At 35.7% G+C, this 21,175-nt stretch overlaps 1 protein-coding gene across 50 annotated transcripts in view; it reads left to right on the top strand.

The window, feature by feature from the left end:
• The window catches only part of LOC119501887 (interferon-induced very large GTPase 1-like), a 342,733-nt gene that overhangs the window by 305,887 nt on the left and 15,671 nt on the right, over nt 1–21,175 (top strand). For 36 of the 50 annotated variants that reach the window (XM_037792633.1, XM_037792631.1, XM_037792632.1 and 33 more), the window contains 13 exons: nt 8,490–8,598; nt 8,726–8,857; nt 9,105–9,145; nt 9,505–9,616; nt 9,791–9,822; nt 11,288–11,393; nt 11,667–11,707; nt 12,116–12,224; nt 12,352–12,483; nt 12,731–12,771; nt 13,131–13,242; nt 13,417–13,448; nt 14,222–19,264. In XM_037792633.1, coding sequence (XP_037648561.1) covers nt 8,490–8,598; nt 8,726–8,857; nt 9,105–9,145; nt 9,505–9,616; nt 9,791–9,822; nt 11,288–11,393; nt 11,667–11,707; nt 12,116–12,224; nt 12,352–12,483; nt 12,731–12,771; nt 13,131–13,242; nt 13,417–13,448; nt 14,222–19,072 — 5,850 coding nt within the window. In that variant the 3' untranslated portion in view covers nt 19,073–19,264. Of the gene's footprint in view, nt 1–8,489; nt 8,599–8,725; nt 8,858–9,104; nt 9,146–9,504; nt 9,617–9,790; nt 9,823–11,287; nt 11,394–11,666; nt 11,708–12,115; nt 12,225–12,351; nt 12,484–12,730; nt 12,772–13,130; nt 13,243–13,416; nt 13,449–14,221; nt 19,265–21,175 lie in introns of those variants that run through there. The other 14 variants (XM_037792606.1, XM_037792601.1, XM_037792589.1 and 11 more) reach the window with 11 other exon arrangements.

The following is a 21,175-nucleotide window of genomic DNA, read 5'->3' as shown; positions in this document are numbered from 1 at the left end:
TTATTACTTAAGAAAGAAAAAGATCCATATTGATGTAGTTCTAATCGACCAATTTCACTGTTAAGTGTGGATGTGAAGTTTCTCGCCTCTTATTTAGAAACTGTACTGCCTGATATTATATCCTCTGACCAGAGTGGTATTATCAGAAATATATATATATTTTTTTAATGTAAGGTGCCTGTTCAAAATGATCAATCACCGTCCAGATTCTCCAGTTCCAGATGTACTAATTTCTATGGATGTGGAAAAAAGCCTTTGATAAGGTTCATGTATTTATTTCATATTCTTAAAAGATTTGGGTGTGGCAATACATTTATTTCTTGGATCAGGTTACTAAACACAGCACCGGTTTCTTCAGTTTGTACTAATAATACCTACTCTAAACAGTTTCATATACGTAGAGGGACAAGACAGGGTTGCCTGCTCTCTCCTCTTTTATTTGCAGTCACTATTGAGCCTTTCTCACTAGCCCTTCAGTACAGTACACAGATGAGAGGCATTGTAAGAGAGGGACAAGAACAACGTGAGTCGCTTTATGTGGCTTATTTACTTTTATATATATCTGATCCCTCTACCGCTCTACATCATGTTTTAGACATTCTGAATATATTTGACAAACTCTCTGGCTATAAACTAAATTTGCAGAAATGCAATATAAAACACTACACTGTAGTCACTGGACAAATCAAAAACTGTCAAAACTGTTTTTTGAGGTGAGCTCTGCATGCAACCACTGAAAATCAACCGCAGCCAGCCAGTCATGCTCACATGTTCTGGTCATGCAGCAAAATCTCGTGTCTCGGTAGAACAGTTCATTCATGCCCCCTGCTGGCTATTTTTGGTGTCTCGTCTCCTACACTTTCCCTCTCAAAAGCAGAGGCAGATTGTATTGCCTCCAGCTGTCCAGTGCTCCTCAAACTGACTAAACCACCCTTCTTTACTCCCCTTGTCTTACATCTCCTGTGGGATGTAAGAATCATTATTCAGACTACAGGAGAAGCTTGAAACTCCTGTAGTCTGAGCCCAGCTTAACCTTGTTATTATGAGTCTTTATTGAATACAATTTAACTACCATTTCTTTATGTACACAAAGTTATTTTACAACCATTTCTGTTTTTTTTGTTTATTTATGTTTATTTATATTTTTCATATTTATTTTCTTATTTATTAGAGTCATTATTTGTTGTTGTCTTTTTGTTTTTGAAAAAACTATCATCAGGAGCAGGTTAAATTAAAACCGAAAACTTGAGACTGAATCAACGTCTCTGTCCTTTTTTGGACTAACTTTGGTAAATACTTTATGCCTTTCTAAAAAAAAAACATGAACTGTTGTTGCAGCTCTTGCTCTGCAAATAACAAGTGTTCAGCGTTGACAGCAGTATGTTCTTGGCAGTGTTTGAGTAGTGACCTCTAATGGTCATTGTTGTTTTCCTCCAAGTCACAAGGTTTAGGGGAAATAGAGCTCTCTTGCTTTCACTTTCACACAAAGTAAGGCAGCTAAATCAGTAATCACAAAACTAATTATAACTGATGTAGCTGTCTTACTTTCACTTTTACTCTTGTCATCACTGATTGACAGTGGTGGAAGAAGTACTCCGATCTTTAAAAAAATACTCAGTTACAAGTAAAAGTCCTGCATTCTAAATGTTACTTAAGTAAAAGTACAAAAGTATTAGCATCAAAATATACTTAAAGTACCGAAAGTAAAAGTCCTCATCATGCAGAATAATATATATTATATTATTGGATTGTATTTATTGATACTTTAATGTTGCAGCTGGTAAATGTGGAGCTACTTTATATACTTAATAATACATCAATAATACATCAAAATGTATTAGTTGGTTTATTATTTGTATTGAGAATCTGAATCTTCATAGTATTTAATAAAATGTAATTAATACTGTCAAATAAGTGTAGTAGAGTAAAAAGTAAAATATTTGCTTCTGAGATGTAGTGGAGTAGAAGTATAAAGTTACATAAAATGGAAATACTCAAGTAAAGTACAAGTACTTCAAACTTGTACTTAAGTACACTACTTGAGTAAATGGGATTGACACCACTTCTGATTTACATGTAATGTGCATGCAGAGTTTCTCAGCTCCATAGAGCAGTGAATAAACATACATTGTTAGAGAGGCTACTACATTTTGTTGTGTTCAGTGTTGACAGTTGTTTGAGCTTTAACTGTTTCCACCATGAACCTATACACCACTTTCCCTGAAGTCACGTGGTTTCGTGTAAATCCTGAGATGAGGCAGTCTTAATTTCTTTTTCACGTTTCTCATCACTGATTTACAAGTAATGTGCATGCAGAGTTTCTCAGCTCCGTAACCCTATCACACCACATCAGATCTGTTAAGAGCAGGAGGGAGGGTTTTGTGAGAGGCAGACCGAGAATAGGGTCTCTATATATAGAGTGAGGACAAAGCAGCCTCATCCACACAGACCAGGCAGAGCTCAAGAGACACGGAACAAAAGGTGAGTTTAAACTATGTACTGTTTTGTGTCCATACTTAAAATCTGAGCATGTACAGTTTCTATAACAACTTCAGTTTGATATAGTGATATTTCTCAATAAGTGTTTGCTGCTCTGACTTGTGTGGAAAACTTTTATTTAAGAGTTCTTGCACACACACACACACACGCACACACACGCACACACACACACACACACACACACACACACACGCGCACACACACACACACACACACACACACTTGAAACCCTAAAACAAACCTTGTCCGTTTTTTGCACCTGTTACTGTTGTGAAAGCGTGTTAGACATTTAAGGTGAAGCATAAAACGCTGTCTGAAACCCACTTTCAAATTTGTGAAAATTTTATTCTATTTGTGGAAATTAAAAAAAAGGAGATTTCAATGCTTTTTTTGGTTTGTTTTTTTTACATCTAGACCACATTGGACCAGGTCCAGATCAAAAACCACTACACTTAGACTTGTCAAATCTGGACGAGATTATCCCAGAGAGGCTAAATATTCTTTAATACACAGTTTCAGATTTGTGAAAACTTATTACATTTTTACCTGAGATATAAGCTCACTTAATAAGTGTGAATATATATTTTAAATACATTATATATATAATATTATGACATAATTGTGTGTGTGTGTGTGTATGTATATAAATATATATATATATATATAAATATATATGTATGTATATATACATATATACATACATATATATTATATATAAATATATATGTGTGTGTGTATATATATATATGTTATAAATACATGTATAAATGTATATATATAGAATATATACTGTATATACATTTTATATATATAATTTATATATTATATATATAATATATGTATGTCTATGTGTGTATGTATGTATACACACACACACACACAATTAAGTCATAATATTACAAGAAAAAAAAGTTCTGATATTTCGGGAATAATAGAAAAGGTTGCTTTAATTCATACGTGCATGTTTTATCATTTCCTGAGAGTCCATAGGGTACTTAAAGTTATATAGACTTGTACAAAGTTCACTGCAGTGTGACGTCTTTCCTCTGACCTGCAGCTCTGTGACGCTGTCTCTGCTTCCCCCTCCCTTATACACACATCTTTGCTCTATTAGATTCTGGCGGCCTTTCACGTCATCAAGACTGAGCTTTAGTTAAATTAACTTTATTTCCAAAATTAAGACTTTTTTCCTGCGAAATTCATGACTTTATCCTCATTTTTACAACATTTTTCTTAAAATATTCTGACTTCATTGAAATATCAAATAACACAGATATGTGGGATATAATTTGAATGTGCAGAACGTTTTTGAACATGAGCAGAAATATTGCTTAAACACATATATGAACTGTTAAAGTCCAGGGGTTTATAAATTAATTAAAATTAATTCATTAAAATTAATTTATCATTGATGTGAATAGGCCACATGTAGGCTACATTTAAAGAGGTTACTTCCCCCCAAAGAAGATATAAAAGAGGATGGAAGTGTAAATCATACCTATGTGTGTGTGTTGACTCAAGTTGATCCACTGTACAGGAGAATAAATATTTGAAAGTAATACAGAACGCCTGAGAGCCTGACTGCATTATATTACATTATATTTTGAATTGTCACCTGCCGCCTGAATTTTGTGTTTTTACCGAAGTAAAGATAATTCCACAATTTATGGTGGAATGGGGTGTTTCAATGTTACTTGGTAAAGATACTACTATGATTTCCCTCCATTAGTCATTTTCAAAAAAAATACTTGTCATGTTCGCTCATCATGAAATTATATTTATGACAAAATATAAAGAAATTAATGCAGGAAAAATTGCAATATCTGCAACATTCCACCAGCAGTAAAATCATCAGGGTGTTCCACAAAATGTTTTATGTGCAAGATTTAGTGCTTTTATTTATCCTCTCAAATAATTAGCTCAATGAGCGTGAATGGTAATGTGTCTTTGCAGTAATAGTTTATGTTGTATTTGTCTCAATGGCTTCGTCATAGGCCTACAGCACGACTCTGTAAAGATGAAGAGCAGATAAAATGGATGAAGACAACGATGACAACACAGCAGCAGGAGGAGGACTGTCTGTAACCTAGTCTGTACCATCTGCAGCCAACGAGACAGGTAATATTTGAAACAAGAATTGCTGTACAGTAACATCAATTTTATAGATTATGTTTCAGTTGAGTTTCAAACACTGAGGAAGTATTAAAACATATCAAACTCATCATGTGAATGTGAGAATTAATTATATACTTTTATTTTGTCATTGAGCTTGTGTGAACTCTGTATAACTTTGACAATGCTGCTTCATTGATTACTGCAGTGTTACATACTAATGTCGTTCTGTGTTTATTTTGTGTGTGTGTGTGTGTGTGTGTGTGTGTGTGTGTGTGTGTGTGTGTGTGCGTGCGTGTGTGTGCGTGCAAGCATGTGTTTTGGGGTGGAGTCTGTACGGGGGATATATGGAGAGAGGAGAGAAAAAAAGTTAACAAAAAAATAAATAAATGAAATAATAAAATAAAAAATAAGTAGTTAACTAAGGCTATCTAAGGAAAAGCATATGGAAGGAAATAACTAAATAACTAAATGATAAATTATTTAATTATAATAATAGCTAGAATAATAATAACAATTAGAGTAATAATAACAGTTATAACAATGATGGAGTCAAGGGGGGTACAGCCCCGTCCATCGGCAGCGAGGCACAACGGGAGCACTGTCAGGGACCTCTGGAGTAGGTCAGCAGGGTCAGTCCGGCAGGGTCAACCAGGTTATTGTTTAATTTTGTACTGATTGATTTTAAATTGCATTTGTGCATATATTCATTTCCTATACATATACACACATACATTATTTTATTTGTATTTATTTATCTATTTATCTTGTTTTTTATATTTTCATTTTTTGACTGATTGGCCCAGCTTTGGGCCGCCCCCAGACCCTTATAGGAGAGGGCTGGCCCATCATGGGCATGATCCCTTAAAAGAAAAACAGCTCCCAGACCCAAGGTAGGGGGCCTGTTTATTGGGGATAGACTGTCATGTGATTTGGATGTGAAAAGGAGGAATAAGTTGACCCTGAGTCAATAAGTTGGCCTTCCTTCCCCCTGCCGCCCGCTCCAGAATGAACTGTCATAGTACCCCGAGTGGAGACCCCGCCACCAGGGACCGGGCAGGGCACGACCTCGACAACCTCGACATCCTCATGTGTCACAACTACTATCATTGTCCTTAGGGAATGATATTATTCAACACTGTCATTACCATGATAGCACACGTTTTGGTTTAGTGCACACATGAGGGAGATACAACACCCGATAAACTACGTCACACCCTCACAGGTTGTCTATGGTTACGTACAGGCTAGGGATCGACCGATATGTTTTTTTCAGGACCGATGCCGATTATTAGTAGTCAAGGAGACCAATTACCGATATTTTGAACCAATATACATTCGCAGTAAAAATTGTGTCAAAAATGGGACAACACAAAATTTCGTTGGAATGCCTTAAAGCATATGTTTAATTAAAAGAGAACTTTTCAATATTATCTTAAAATAAAAGGGCAGGGAGCTCCCAGCTTCTTATAAAGTTAAATGAAAATTTTAAGTTTTATAAAGTATAAAAATAAATAAAACTAGATGTTAATAAAACCATATTAACCAACTCTTCTACTCTTTAATGTAACTTTTTTTAACTGTGTTCTGATTTTGTCTGTTTTCTTGTTAATTATTTTTGTGTGTGTGTATTTATTCAGTTTTAATTGTACTCTGGATATCATTGAAAATGAAGGCATGTCCTCAATGACTCCTCGAGATTTAAATAAAAATTAAATGAATGCATTACGTCTAAAGAAAAATATATGAAAATTTTTTTTTTTTTCCAAATATTCTTTATTGCTGAGATCCAGGTCGCTCGGCAATCAGCTATAGTTCACTCACAATTCAAAACAACAGCATGGTTGGGATTATTAAATCTGAATGAATCACATTACATTTACATTATACTGTAGGGCAGGCTACTCCTCCCAAAACACTCACCTTTCAATTTGGAGCAGGAATTATTAATTAGTATGATATTATGTATTAATAAGTATGATATTATGTATGAATTAGTATGATATTATGAATGAATAAGTATGATATTATGTATTAATTAGTATGATATTATGTATTAATTAGTATGATATTATGTATTAATAAGTATGATATTATGTATTAATTAGTATGATATTATGTATTAATTAGTATGATATTATGTATTAATAAGTATGATATTATGTATTAATTAGTATGATATTATGTATTAATAAGTATGATATTGTGTATTAATTAGTATGATATTATGTATTAATAAGTATGATATTATGTATTAATTAGTATGATATTATGTATTAATAAGTATGATATTATGTATGAATTAGTATGATATTATGTATTAATAAGTATGATATTGTGTATTAATTAGTATGATATTTTGTATTAATAAGTATGATATTATGTATTAATTAGTATGATATTATGTATTAATAAGTATGATATTGTTTATTAATTAGTATGATATTATGGCAATGATAAAATACATACAACTTGAGAAAAATATATATATCTATTTCAGATCAATAAAAATAAACAAAATACGAAAGATCAGTGAGGGAAAGGACGACTACAAAAAATAGAAACAATGGAAGATATAACATTCATGGTAGAAAATGAATAGATAAATAACAAACATCAATAAATACTTTGGTTGATGTGTGTTGTGGATGTAGGTTTGTATGTGTTTTAAATAAATCTAATACTACTACTACTATTACTACTACTAATAATAATAATAATAATAAAGTAAAGAATAACATATATTATATAATTTTGTCAGTAGTAAATATGGCGGCTAAACATACCATATATAAAAGTAATACCACCAGTAAAACCACGCTGGCTGACCTGCAATGAATCCTGGTTGAGGAATGGAACGCCATCCCACAGCAACGTGTGACCAGGTTGGTGACCAGCATGAGGAGGAGGTGCCAGGCTGTTGTGGCTGCGTATTGATCTTCCACCCGCTACTGAGGCTCCTGACGGTGTATTAAATGAATAAAGTGTATAATAGCCAATATGTCTTGTTTGTTCCTTGTTACTGATAGAGAGTTCAATCATCCAATCCACCAAACAACTCAAAACAAGAGTCAGTACCAACAGGAGAATACACTGTTTACCATTGACGGAGCATTTTGGCAATTTTATCTCGGGCGTTACCCACATAATCAGCTGTGCTGCTCATCCCACAAATGCATTATCTTTACAAGATGGACATCATTGTGAAGATAAATAAACAGGCTTTCCAACCATGTAAAATACAATGCCAATTAGCATTGTAACAACAGAAATAATCGACCAAACACAGATTTCCAAACTTTTTTTTCCGAGTTTATATACAAAGAAACTTTGCAGATAAATCTTATAAACTTGGAATGGTTAACTGACCCGAAACTTTTTATTTAATGCTTGATTCTGCAATCTGCTTGTTGTTACATTACCCTGCAGGAGACGAGCTGGAGGAGAGTTCAGCTGAAAAAGAGGTAAAGGTGAGATATTTTGGTCCTCAGTAGTCATTGTCATACAGAAGAATACCTTTTTTTTAATGCTACCTATTATTTGTGAAGTTATGTCAAAATTTACCACCAACACCTGAACCTTCAGCTGCAGATTGGAGCTGTTTGAATTGTTAGTTCAGACTTGAACAGAGTGTGACTCCATGAACCATCTGGTTGGACACATGGATGAGTTGAAAACAGTTGCACCAGAGTTTAATTTCTTCTTACTAAACTACAAACCTGCTTGCATTTAGTTTGTACATATTGTTTTCTCTTCTATTTTTGATTTTCTTGTCTCTGAATTGGTGTACCACTGTGTATTTTTGATCTTCAGGTTCTTAATCACAATGGTTAGAACCTGGTTAACTAAATGTCATATAAAATCACCTGTTTTATTAGTGTGGTCCAGTGAATAGTGCCGAACACTCAGACAAGGATGATGACAGCAAAAGAGTGGGAGGAGAGTCTGAAATCAAATCTGTATTAACATCTGCAACCAATGAGAAAGGTACCATTTTAAAGATATTTTTCATTGTAACAGATATTTACAGTAAAATTATATTTCATATTCAATGGTATCATTAAAATAGGGAACTAACTAACTGTGATATTTGTTGGCTTTGGCCCTTCAACAGGAGAGGCTGATGGAGTTAAAGAGCTCAGCAATGAAAGCAGCAGTAACATGAGTGAGCGGTCCATGGAGGAGAGTGATGCAGAGAAGGACACAAGTTCATCATCTCAGACCGTTTCAACAGTTACCAAAGAACGTGAGAACTTCATTTTCTTTTATTGTTGTATTTCATTTCTGCAAAATCTGGATAATTATAATCAAAATAAAACACATATTATGTGTATTTGGTGTAGAGGACATACATCATGTTGAACAATGCACTTTTTAATATATACAAAGAAACTATGTAGATAAATCTTCTATACTTGGAATGGTTAACTGACCCGAAACTTTTTATTTAATTCTTGATTCTGCAATCTGCTTGTTGTTACATTACCCTGCAGGAGACGAGCTGGAGAAGAGTGCAGCTGAAACAGAGGTAAAGGTGAGATATTTTGGTCCTCAGTAGTCATTGTCATACAGCAGTGTCTTTTTAAATGATGTCTATTTTTCAGGTCAAGTTTTAGCTGAAGATTGGAGCTGCTGCATTGTCAGTTTAGAGTTGAAAGGAGTTTGACTCCGTGAAACATCTGGTTGGACACATGGATGAGTTGAAAATACTTGCAGAGGAGTTTACTTTGTTCTCACTAAAATATTACCCTGCTTGCATTTAGTGCATACTGTTTACCATTGCTTTTATTTTGCCGTTGTTCTCTGAATTGGTCTAATATTGTGTGTTGTTGATTTTCTCTCATGGTTCAAACCTGATTAACTGATGTTAAATGAAATGATTTGTTTTCTTAGTGTGATCCAGTGAATGAACTTGGTGATGTTGAACACTCAAAGAATGATGACAACACAACAATAGGAGGAGAATCTGAAATCAAGCCTGTACAATCTGCAACCACTGAGAAAGGTAATGTTTTAATGAATACTACAATAACAGGAACAAAAATCAAGAATAAAGCTTATTCAGTTGATGACATTCAAAATTGCTTAAAGTGAACATTATTAATAGAAAGAAAAATATATTGGTTTACAAGTACATTGATCTGACCCTCTTATAATACAGTTCATTATTCTACTGCAGGTGCCTTAGATACGAGTGGAAACAAGGATAAGGTGAGAAACTCCAAATTTAATTTGGGCATGAGATTTTTATGACTAGTTACTTTATATCCCATTGTGTGACATTATCATTTTCTGCGTACAATACGTTTATTTTAGGGCTGTCAAAGTTAATGCGATAATAATGCGTTAACGCAAATTTCTTTTAACGCCACTAATTTCATTAACGCACCTTGTGATTTTTAGGTTGCAGCTAGAGGTAAAATACTGGCATCATATGAAACTAGAACCTAAGGAATACCTTGGTACCACCCATGTCGTAGTGGCTTGGCGTGAAGGAGGCTGAATAATGCTCCACCTTACGCTAAATTTTGATGAGGAAAAACTGGCATAGCCAGTATGTGAGAGATATGTGAATGAAAATGGGTTCTATGGGTACCCACAAGTCTCTCCTTTACAGACATGCCCACTTTATGATAATCACATGCAGTTTGGGGCAAGTCATAGTCAAGTCAGCACACTGACACACTGACAGCTGTTGTTGCCTGTTGGGCTAGAATTTGCCATGTTATGATTGGAGCATATATTTTTATTCTAAATGCAGTACATGTGAGGGTTTCTGGACAATATTTGTCATTGGTGTGTGTTATTAATTGATTTCTAATAATATATATATATATATATATTCATTTGCATAAAGCAAAAATCTTGTGAGTCAAGCTTTGTTTACTGCAACAGAGAAAGTCGAAACCCAGAGAGGAGACCTGGACATGTGGGTAGAGGAATTTTCCAGTTTGCTAAAGATAAGCTAACATTCGACACCATCTGTTGTCAAAACTTCAGTGACGTAAACAGATTTGACTTTCTTAAAGAAGAGATAGAGAAAGGTCTTGAATGCGTCATAATGGAAGTAAGCAGACTCTCATTGGATAAAATGGAGGAATTCAGGATGAAGCCTGATCAAATCCTCATTGATCACTTGTGTAACTGCTGCTGGGTAACATGCCCATTCTGTGCAGCTGTTTGTACCAACACACTGGAAGATCACAGTCCTGACAAATACAATGTCCCATTTCATCGACCTGCTGGGATCAAAGGGATTAACACTAGAGGCACAGTGGAACTGGTCACCTCTTTCTGTACAACATCAGTTGCAAGTGATAGATGTTTCTATCCGCATCATTATTCAATATGCTTCATTGTTTCACCTTCATTAATGATCATCATTAGAACAGCTTTTTTTTTCGACCTATATGTAAGTCATCACATTTGAAGTCTCACCTAAATAAAGAGTTCCAATCTTCAAAGCTGAAGTTTGGAACTCTGTATACTGTTTTACCTTGCTTTTATTTTTGCAGTACTCTGCTGTACTTGTACTCAATTGGTGCATCACTGTGTGATTGATCTTGAGTGTTGTACGTTTATCTTGTTGCTGTTTTCCTGGCTTATACTACTGAAAACGTTCTTAATCTCAAATGCTCTAACAAGGTGAACTAAATGAAATCCCCTGTTTTCTTAGTGTGAGCCAGTGAGAGGACCTGGTGATGATGAACACTCAAAGAATGATGACAACACAGGAGGAGAGTCTGAAATCCCGTCTGTATCATCTGCAAACAATGAGAAAGGTAACATTTTAATGAAAAAGAGCACAAGTCCAACAACTCAGACTAGATCACTTTCGTATTTTACGGTCAGTTTCTGCAATGTCTGGATAACTTTGAATAAAAAGTTAAAATATTTTTTGTAGACAAGATTTGTCTTAGGTAACAGTGAACTTTGTGAATCTATACACTTTGTTTTTGCAGATAAATCGAGTTAATCTGAAATGCTAAACTGACCAAAACCAACTTATTTTTTGTTTGATCCTACAATCTGCTTGTTGTTACATTACCCTGCAGGAGACGAGCTGGAGGAGAGTTCAGCTAAAACAGAGGTAAAGGTGAGATATTTTGGTCCTCAGTAGTCATTGTCATACAGAAGCATTTCTTTTTTTTAATGCTACCTATTCTTTCTGAAGTTATGTCAAATATTAGCACTAACACCTGAACCTTCAGCTGAAGATTGGAGCTGTTTGAATTGTTAGTTTAGACTTGAACAGAGTTTGACTCCATGAACCATCTGGTAGGACACATGGATGAGTTGAAAACAGTTGCAGCAGAGTTTAATGTCTTCTTACTAAACTACAAACCTGCTTGCATTTAGTTTGTACATATTGTTTTCTATTCTATTTTTGGTTTTGTTGTCTCTGAATTGGTGTACCACTGTGTATTTTTTATCTTCGGGTTCTTAATCACAATGGTTAGAACCTGGTTAACTAAATGTCATATAAAATTGCCTGTTTTATTAGTGCGGTCCAGTGAATAGTGCCGAACACTCAGACAAGGATGAAGACAGCACAAGAGTGGGAGGAGAGTCTGAAATCAAATCTGTATTATCGTCTGCAACCAATGAGAAAGGTACCATTTTAAAGATATTTTTCATTGTAACAGATATTTACAGTAAAATTATATTTCATATTCAATGGTATCATTAAAATAGGGAACTAACTAACTGTGATATTTGTTGGCTTTGACCCTTCAACAGGAGAGGCTGATGGCGTTAAAGAGCTCAGCAATGAAAGCAGCAGTAACATGAGTGAGCGGTCCATGGAGGAGAGTGATGCAGAGAAGGACACAAGTTCATCATCTCAGACCGTTTCAACAGTTACCAAAGAACGTGAGAATTACATTTTCTTTTATTGTTGTATTGCATTTCTGCAAAATCTGGATAATTATAATCAAAATAAAACACATATTATGTGTATTTGGTGTAGAGGACATACATCATGTTGAACAATGCACTTTTTAATATATACAAAGAAACTATGTAGATAAATCTTCTATACTTGGAATGGTTAACTGACCCGAAACTTTTTATTTAATTCTTGATTCTGCAATCTGCTTGTTGTTACATTACCCTGCAGGAGACGAGCTGGAGGAGAGTGCAGCTGAAACAGAGGTAAAGGTGAGATATTTTGGTCCTCAGTAGTCATTGTCATACAGCAGTGTCTTTTTAAATGATGTCTATTTTTCAGGTCAAGTTTTAGCTGAAGATTGGAGCTGCTGCATTGTCAGTTTAGACTTGAATAGAGTTTGACTCCATGAACCATCTGGTTGGACACATGGATGAGTTGAAAATACTTGCAGAAGAGTTTACTTTGTTCTCACTAAAATATTACACTGCTTGCATTTAGTGCATACTGTTTACCATTGGTTTTATTTTGCCGTTGTTCTCTGAATTGGTCTAATATTGTGTGTTGTTGATCTTCTCTCATGATTCAAACCTGATTAACTGATGTTAAATGAAATTATTTGTTTTCTTAGTGTGATCCAGTGAATGAACTTGGTGATGTTGAACACTCAAAGAATGATGACAACACAACAATAGGAGGAGAATCTGAAATCAAGCCTGTACAATCTGCAACCACTGAGAAAGGTAATGTTTTAATGAATACTACAACAACAGGAAAAAATATCAAGAATAAAGCTAATTCAGTAGATGACATTCAAAATTGCTTAAAGTTAACATTATTAATAGAAAGAAAAATGTATGGGTTTACAAGTACATTGGTCTGACCCTCTTATAATACAGTTCATTATTCTACTGCAGGTACCTTAGATACGAGTGGAAACAAGGATAAGGTGAGAAACTCAAAATTTAATTTGGGCGTGAGATTTTTATGACTATAGACTTTATATCCCATTGTGTGACATTATCATTTTCTACATACAATATGTTTATTTTAGGGCTGTCAAAGTTAACGCAATAATAACGCATTAATGCAAATCCGTTTTAACGGCACTGATTTCATTAACGCAACTTGTGATTTTTGGGTTGCAGCTAGAGTGAAAATACTGACATCATATGAAACTAGAACCTAAGGAATCCATTGGTACCAACCATGTCGTAGTGGCTTGTCGTGAAGATGGTTAATAACGCTCCAAACTTAGGCAAAATCTTGATGAGGAAAAACTGGCATAGCCAGTATGTGAGGGATATGTGAATGAAAATGGGTTCTATGGGTACCCACAAGTCTCTCCTTTACAGAAATGCCCACTTTATGATAATCACATGCAGTTTTGAGTGTTGTTGCCTGTTGGGCTGCAGTTTGCCATGTCATGATTTGAGCACATTTTTTTTAAGCTAAATGTTGTACCTGTGTGGGCTTCTGGACAATATTTGTCATTGGTTTGTGTTGTTAATTTATTTCTAATAATAAATATATATATACTTTTGCATAAAGCAGCATATTTGCCCACTCCCATGTTAATCTCCTTTTAAGATACATTTCGAACAGATAAATGTGCGATTAATTTGCAATTAATTGTGATTAACTATGGAAAATCATGTGATTAATCGTGATTAAATATTTCAATCGATTGTCAGTCCTAAATATTTATTTACTTATTTACAGCAGTCAGCGGAGATTTCTGAAGAGATCAACAGGAAGAAACAATATCAAAGAGAAGCTGAAACACTGCTTGGCAGACTTCACCTTCAAGACAAACATCAACAGAAGTTGTCACCAGCAGATTTTCTTAAAGTAGGTCCACCTGTGAAACAGGATCATGACACATCTGAGAAAGATCTCGCTCTTACTTTTCTTCAGAGGTTGATGATGTTAGACTACAGAGCCAGATATATTCCTGTAAAACAAGACAGTCCTGAGGAATTTGACACTGTTGACACAGACGATGGTGACTTGGATGATTTTTATAGCACCAGTGTAAACTTTGACCAATCAGAACTCAAGACTCATGTGCATCCAATGGATGTTCAAATGGCAGTATTTCACTGCTCAGACAGCTTCTTTAAGCAGAACATGATTACAAAGCTATCACAATGTCAGTACGCCTTACCTTTGCTTGTTCCTGACCCAGTCACAATGGATATTGGCTGTCCTCTGTGGACATTCAGACAAATAAGAAAAACATGGAAGATAACTGAAAACAAAGACAATTCAAACATTGTCACCATGAAGAGTATGCCAATCTGCAAAGCTGAGACACCCATGGTGTCATTTTTCCGCCTGGGTTCACTATCTCTGTCTAAATCTCAGCTGATGAACTCTTTGATCAACGACCGTCACAACACCTTCTTCCACAGAAACTGCCCAGGTAGCACCAAGTCTCGACACCTGATGGATGGTGTGGCAGAGATTGCCTGGTACTGCCCTGCTGGAAAACCCAATGACGCCTTCACTGACTGCATTGCCTTCTGTAATCTTCATGGTGATGCTCTATCGATTGAAAAACAGCGCAACATACTGATTGACAAATCTTCAGTCAATGTTGTTCTCGTACCAACTCTGGAAAAAGATGCCAAAAGTACTGCAGTTATCTCAGCCCTTTACAAGTCTCAAAAGCCTCTCATTATTCTCATTGCTGATAATGATTGTGGTGCCGTTAAGAAAAAAAAGGGAAAATACAAAGGAGGTCTAAAGGACAGAAGCCATTCGGATGTTTCTGAAGAACTGAAAAAAATCATTGGAAACATTTTGTCTGGACCACATGCATCCTTCCAGCTTGAAACACTGACTGTGGTCTCTGGAATCAGAGTGGATGAAGATGATGAAGCCTGTCAAAAAGGAAGATCTGCTGCTATGAAAGTAGTGAACTTGCTTCAGGGGATGGATGTTTCAAAGATCAAAGATACATTTCTCCCTTGTCAAGGCCAACTGTGGCATGAGTGGTGCAAGATAAACAAAGAACAGTATCACCTGAAAGGAAACATTGAGAAGGAGAAATGTGAAAAGCAACAGAAATTAAACCAAATACGACAAAAACAACACACTGCATCCTGCAGTGAACCGATGAAGTTGTTCATTGAAAGCCTCTCATCTTTGCCATCAACAGACAAAGTCTATTTCCTGAAATGGACTCAGGTCTTAATAGATGCCCTCTCCACAGACGATCTCTCTTCAATTCTCCAAAACTATGATGAAAAGTGGACTGAAGTCTTGGCTTTGAAGAAGAAGCATGACAAATCTGATCTGTTAAAAGGAAAGCAAACTGAGCTTGATGACATATCAACAAAACTACAGTCAGCAACTTTTGGCTTGGAGCACATCTTTAGAGAAATGGGACAGATCTATGAAGCCCATGCATCTCTGCAGAAACAAACAAAGAGGGTACAGACTGACTGGTCTAAATACCCGGAGCTGGCTGCAGAGCTGATGATATCAGGACACCCAATGGAGCTGATGGATGGTGATGCAGGTCACGTACCTTTAACATGGATCTCTAGTCTTTTAGATGAAGTCATCAAGAAACTGGGCGACAAGAGAGTTTTTGTTTTGTCAGTTTTGGGCGTACAGAGCAGTGGAAAATCAACAATGCTGAATGCCATGTTTGGGTTACAGTTTGCAGTGAGTGCTGGCAGGTGCACCAAGGGGGCCTTCATGCAGCTGGTCAAAGTGTCAGAGGAGATCAAGGAAGACTTTAAGTTTGACTACATCCTAGTGGTGGACACGGAAGGACTGCGTGCTCTTGAGTTGGAAGGTAACGCCACTCTTCAGCACGACAATGAACTGGCAACATTTGTTGTTGGTCTGGGAAACATGACACTGATCAACATCTTTGGAGAGAATCCAGCTGAGATGCAAGATGTTCTGCAGATTGTTGTTCAGGCTTTCATGAGGATGAAGAAAATTAAACTTTCTCCAAGTTGTGTGTTCGTTCACCAGAATGTTACAGATATTGCAGCTGCAGAGAAAAACATGGATGGAAAGAGACGACTGCAAGAAAAACTGGACCAGATGGCCTCACTAGCAGCCAAAGAGGAGGATTGTGATGCTGAGTGCTTCAGTGACGTCATTGCATTTGATGTGCAGAAAGATGTGAAATACTTTGCCCAGCTATGGGAGGGAAGTCCACCTATGGCTCCTCCAAATCCAGGTTATAGTGAGAGTGTCCAAGAGCTGAAGACCATCATCCTCTCTAAAGCTTCCCTGTCTGCTGGGATTACTCTCTCACAGTTCAAAAGCAAAATCCAGGACCTGTGGAAAGCCCTGTTGAACGAACGGTTTGTTTTCAGTTTCAAAAACACACTTGAAATTGCAGTATACAGAAAACTTGAGGTCCAGTATGGGAACTGGACCTGGGCCCTGAGGAGCAACATGTTGACCATTGAGATTGGGCTTCATACCCAAATTGAAAATGGAAAACTTGACAAGGTGGAGCTAAGTTATCTTTATAAAGAAATGAACAAAACCTATGGAGAAATCACAAAAGCAATGACAACATACTTTGATGATGACAGAGACAAAGAAATGTTGGTTCAGTGGCGAGGACGATTCGAAAGCAAAATCAAGGAGTTTCATGATGAGCAAGTGAGAGCAGTTAAAAAAAGACTGGATGAAGTCATCCAGCAGAAGAACGCTTGTAAAAAGCTAGATGATAAGAAGACAGAGTTTGAGAACACGCTGCTACAAAAGAGCAAAGAGCTCGCTCATCGGTTAAAGGACAAGGCAAAAGATGAAGAGGAACTTAAAAAGCACTTCAACTCTGTTTGGAGTGGCTTGGTTCATGAACTAACTGCAGATACAAAACCTATTGAGGACATCAACTATGAAGAAGATCAGTCAACTATCCTTCAGGAGCTTGGTGTTGAATGGTGTCTTATAAATGAATCCAAAAGCAGTGGCAGCTACAAAAAAATATCAGAGGTTGGAGATTACAGTTATTATGTATCTCTCACCAAGCACCAAGATGTCTTCGATACAAGCCAACAATCAAAAAATGATAAGAGGGAAAACACAAACACAAAAGGGAAAGGAAGTTATTCATTGTCAAAAGCATGGGTGTTTTTCACAACAAAACTTGGATTTGGGTCAACACAACAAATTGAAAAACATACATCAAGGAGTTTGTTATCACATGAAGAACAGAAACTGATCAGATCCCTCATTGACGATGTTGAACTACAGACCAGAAAGATAATTCAGAAAAAACCTGTCACTACAAGAGGCTACAGATCAACTTACTTGCAGGAAGTGGCCAACCATGTGAAAGAAAAGGTGACTGAATTTGAATCAGAGAGGAAATATGCTCTGAAGAAAGAGTTTACAGTTGATCTCATACTGTATGTGTTTCACAGAGCAGGAAGATGGCTTTCAGAGTCCCACAAGAAATTCAAAGGGAACAACGATGCACTCACTTATGTAGAAAGCAAGAAAATGCAATATTACAACATTTTCAGCAGCTTCTGCAAAGGAAACTCGTCTGCTGTTGTGCTTGGAGAACTGATCTGTGAGAAACTGAAGAGTTCCTCTGTTGAGGCCGTCTGTAACAAGACTGCCATTGATCTCGCTGGAGAGATGAGGTGCAGTTTCCCAGCATTCAGTGGGAACAGGCTGAACTTGGAGAAACACGTGTTGAAGTTACTCGCAGAGAAAGAGGACTTTAATGGCTTTATCACCTACATCCAACACCCAAGGAGACAAGTTGAGACTTTCATAAAGGACGAAGTACAGAAATACATCTTCAAAGACAACAAAAATAAAGCCCAGAACATACTAAAGAAAAATGTTGAAGACATCAAAAATCTTGTGAGTCAAGCTTTGTTTGATGCAACAGAGAAAGTCAAAACCCAGAGAGGAGACCTGGACATGTGGATGGAGGAATTTTCCAGTTTGCTAAACGATACGCTAACATTCAACACCATCTGTTGTGAAAACTTCAGTGACATAAACAGTTTTGACTTTCTTAAAGAAGAGATAGAGAAAGGTCTTGAATGCGTCATAATGGAAGTAAGCAGCCTCTCATTGGATAAGATGAAGGAATTCAGGATGAAGTCTGATCAAATCCTCATTGATCAGCTGTGTAACTGCTGCTGGGTAACGTGCCCATTCTGTGCAGCTGTTTGTATCAACACACTGGAAGATCACAGTCCTGACAAACACAATGTCCCATTTCATCGCCCTGCTGGGATCATGGGATGGCACACTAGAGGCACAGTGGAACTGGACATTGATTTCTGTACAACATCAGTTGCAAGTGCTGGAAGTTTCTATCCTCATAGTGATTCAGATAAGAGCATTCCTTATAAACTGTATCAAACTGCTGGAGAGAAGTATGCTACATGGGAGATTACTCCTGATGCGTCAAAGCTGACATACTGGAAATGGTTTGTATGTCGATTTCAAAAGCAACTGGAAGACCATTATGAATTAAAATTCCAGGGCAGAGGAGAAATTCCCAGAGAGTGGAGAGACCATAGTAAACAGGAAGCTATTGATAGTCTGGATGAAATGTACAACCTGTGAGTGAACCAGAAACAACCAAGCTCTACTCAAAGTAACAGAAGCCCAAAGTGTCTTTAACTGTTCAAAAGAAATCATTTTTGATTTGATTGAAGGAGTGCAACAATATCAATGATGAAGATGAATCCTTTCAAAAATGACTGAAACAGTACCTGTTTATAATTTAATCAATACTATTTTAATTATTTTATGTTTAGAGATTGAGTTGCAGTAAAACATTAAGTAGTAATCATTCCTGAAAATGTCCTAAAGCAAAGGAGAACACAACATGTGTAATTACAAATGACGTGTTTGTTAGCCATTAAAGGATGACTGTAAAAAGTATGAAACCGATCAGAATTCATCATAAGTTTTTGTTTAATTAGAAATATTTGTTTCGTTATTATTTTACAAGATGATTAAGATGCATGATTTTATTTTACTTGAATATTTAAAGGAACATTTTTTTAAAAGAAGGAATGAAGAAGTCTCTAGGTTTTCAGATATTATGGAGACATTTTCATTCCTCTAAAAACGGGAATGTAAGATATGATTTGACTTTTGTTGTTACATTTTTACTTTTATGTGAAAATCTCATCAAACAGAAATGACATGAAACTGTAAGTTGTTTGCTTTTCTAAAAAAAAGTTGATCAAGGAGCAAAATGAGTTCTGAGAAGTATATTCTTCATTCATCCAAAGATGTGTATTTTTAATACAAGATGCATGAAATGTTCTTCTCACAGTTTAAAGAGCAAATAAAGATGTAGGATGTTAAGCTGAGGCATGTTGACAGACGTGTACATAGTTTAATTTTATTCGAAATAAGAAATGGCAGCCATAATTGGTTTAATTTTAATTTTCACTTTTTTTTCTTTCTATAATACAGATCTCATTAAAATGCATCATAACAGGCAACACAAGTTTTGTAGTTTTGATTAAAGTTGTATATAAATATCTCTGTAATTGTATTTTTTGTAAACTATCTTTTGAGGGGTTTTGAAATCATTTTTCAATAGATTAAGAATTAGTTATAAGGTGTATGTCCTGACATTGAATTAATGAAGTGTTGATTATGAAAATGCATGAAACTTGTATTTGAGACTTGTTGAGTTACACGAAAAGGGAAAGAGTTGTGAGAAGTTGACATTATGTAAAAATGAAAGAATGGATTTTTTTTTATTGTTAACCATTTAGATATTTGTTGTGCAACTCATCTGAAAATCATATTTACACAAACATTTTCATCGTACTATTTTGAACGTTTTTTTTCTTCAAGAATTTGATGAACAATGCTTTATCTTTCTGAATTTCTTGGAGTATTCAACAATTTTTATACTTATTACTTATATTATCTCTTTTTAAATGATCTTATTACAGTTACTTTTTACTACTGCCAATATTGGAATTGTTTTTGTTGTTTGATTTATTAGACTCTTGTCATTGCTACAGTATATTGATATTCATAATTACTAACAGAAATATCAGTCTTTATGGAAAAAAATGGGATATTTTCTTTTTCTGTAATAAATCAGTCAATGGAGTTCATGCCTCGTCTGTCATTAATGAGCATTATGAGAAGACCAGATTTTCTCTTGACCCAATCTCAAAATATGTCTAAGATCTGCCACATACTAAATCAAGTGCATTTTATTTATGTAACCCAAAATCACAAATAATGTTAATTTTGTCAAGTATTTTTAGATTTAGTCTTAGTCCTGTGATCAAAAGTTCATATTAGTTTTATTCATAGTCAATTCATCCTTTTTATTCTTAATATCCTTTCACATTAATGTTGCAAATATTGACCAATAGGAGCACAGAGGCTCCTCCATGCACGACTGTAAATATGGCTAAGCAAAAGAAGAATGATGCAGTTGGTGCTGCAAGGAGGAACAATTGTTGTTTTCCTCCAAGTCACAAGGTTTAGGGGAAATAGAGCTCCTTTGTAAAACAAAGGAAGAAGATGGTAAGCTATGATTGGTCTGGAACCACTGGGGGTCAGGCCTATGTTCCCTCTGCGCCTATGAATTTTTTCCCATCCAAATTAGGCTCTAGGTTCCCTCATCTCCATGTTCCCTCAGCATCATCCCTGGCCCATGTTAAAACCTGTCTATACCTTTTTGAG

Source organism: Sebastes umbrosus, chromosome 14 (assembly GCF_015220745.1).
Source record: "Sebastes umbrosus isolate fSebUmb1 chromosome 14, fSebUmb1.pri, whole genome shotgun sequence".
Taxonomy (NCBI): Eukaryota; Metazoa; Chordata; class Actinopteri; order Perciformes; family Sebastidae; genus Sebastes; species Sebastes umbrosus.
This window is presented reverse-complemented; position numbering and strand designations above follow the sequence as displayed.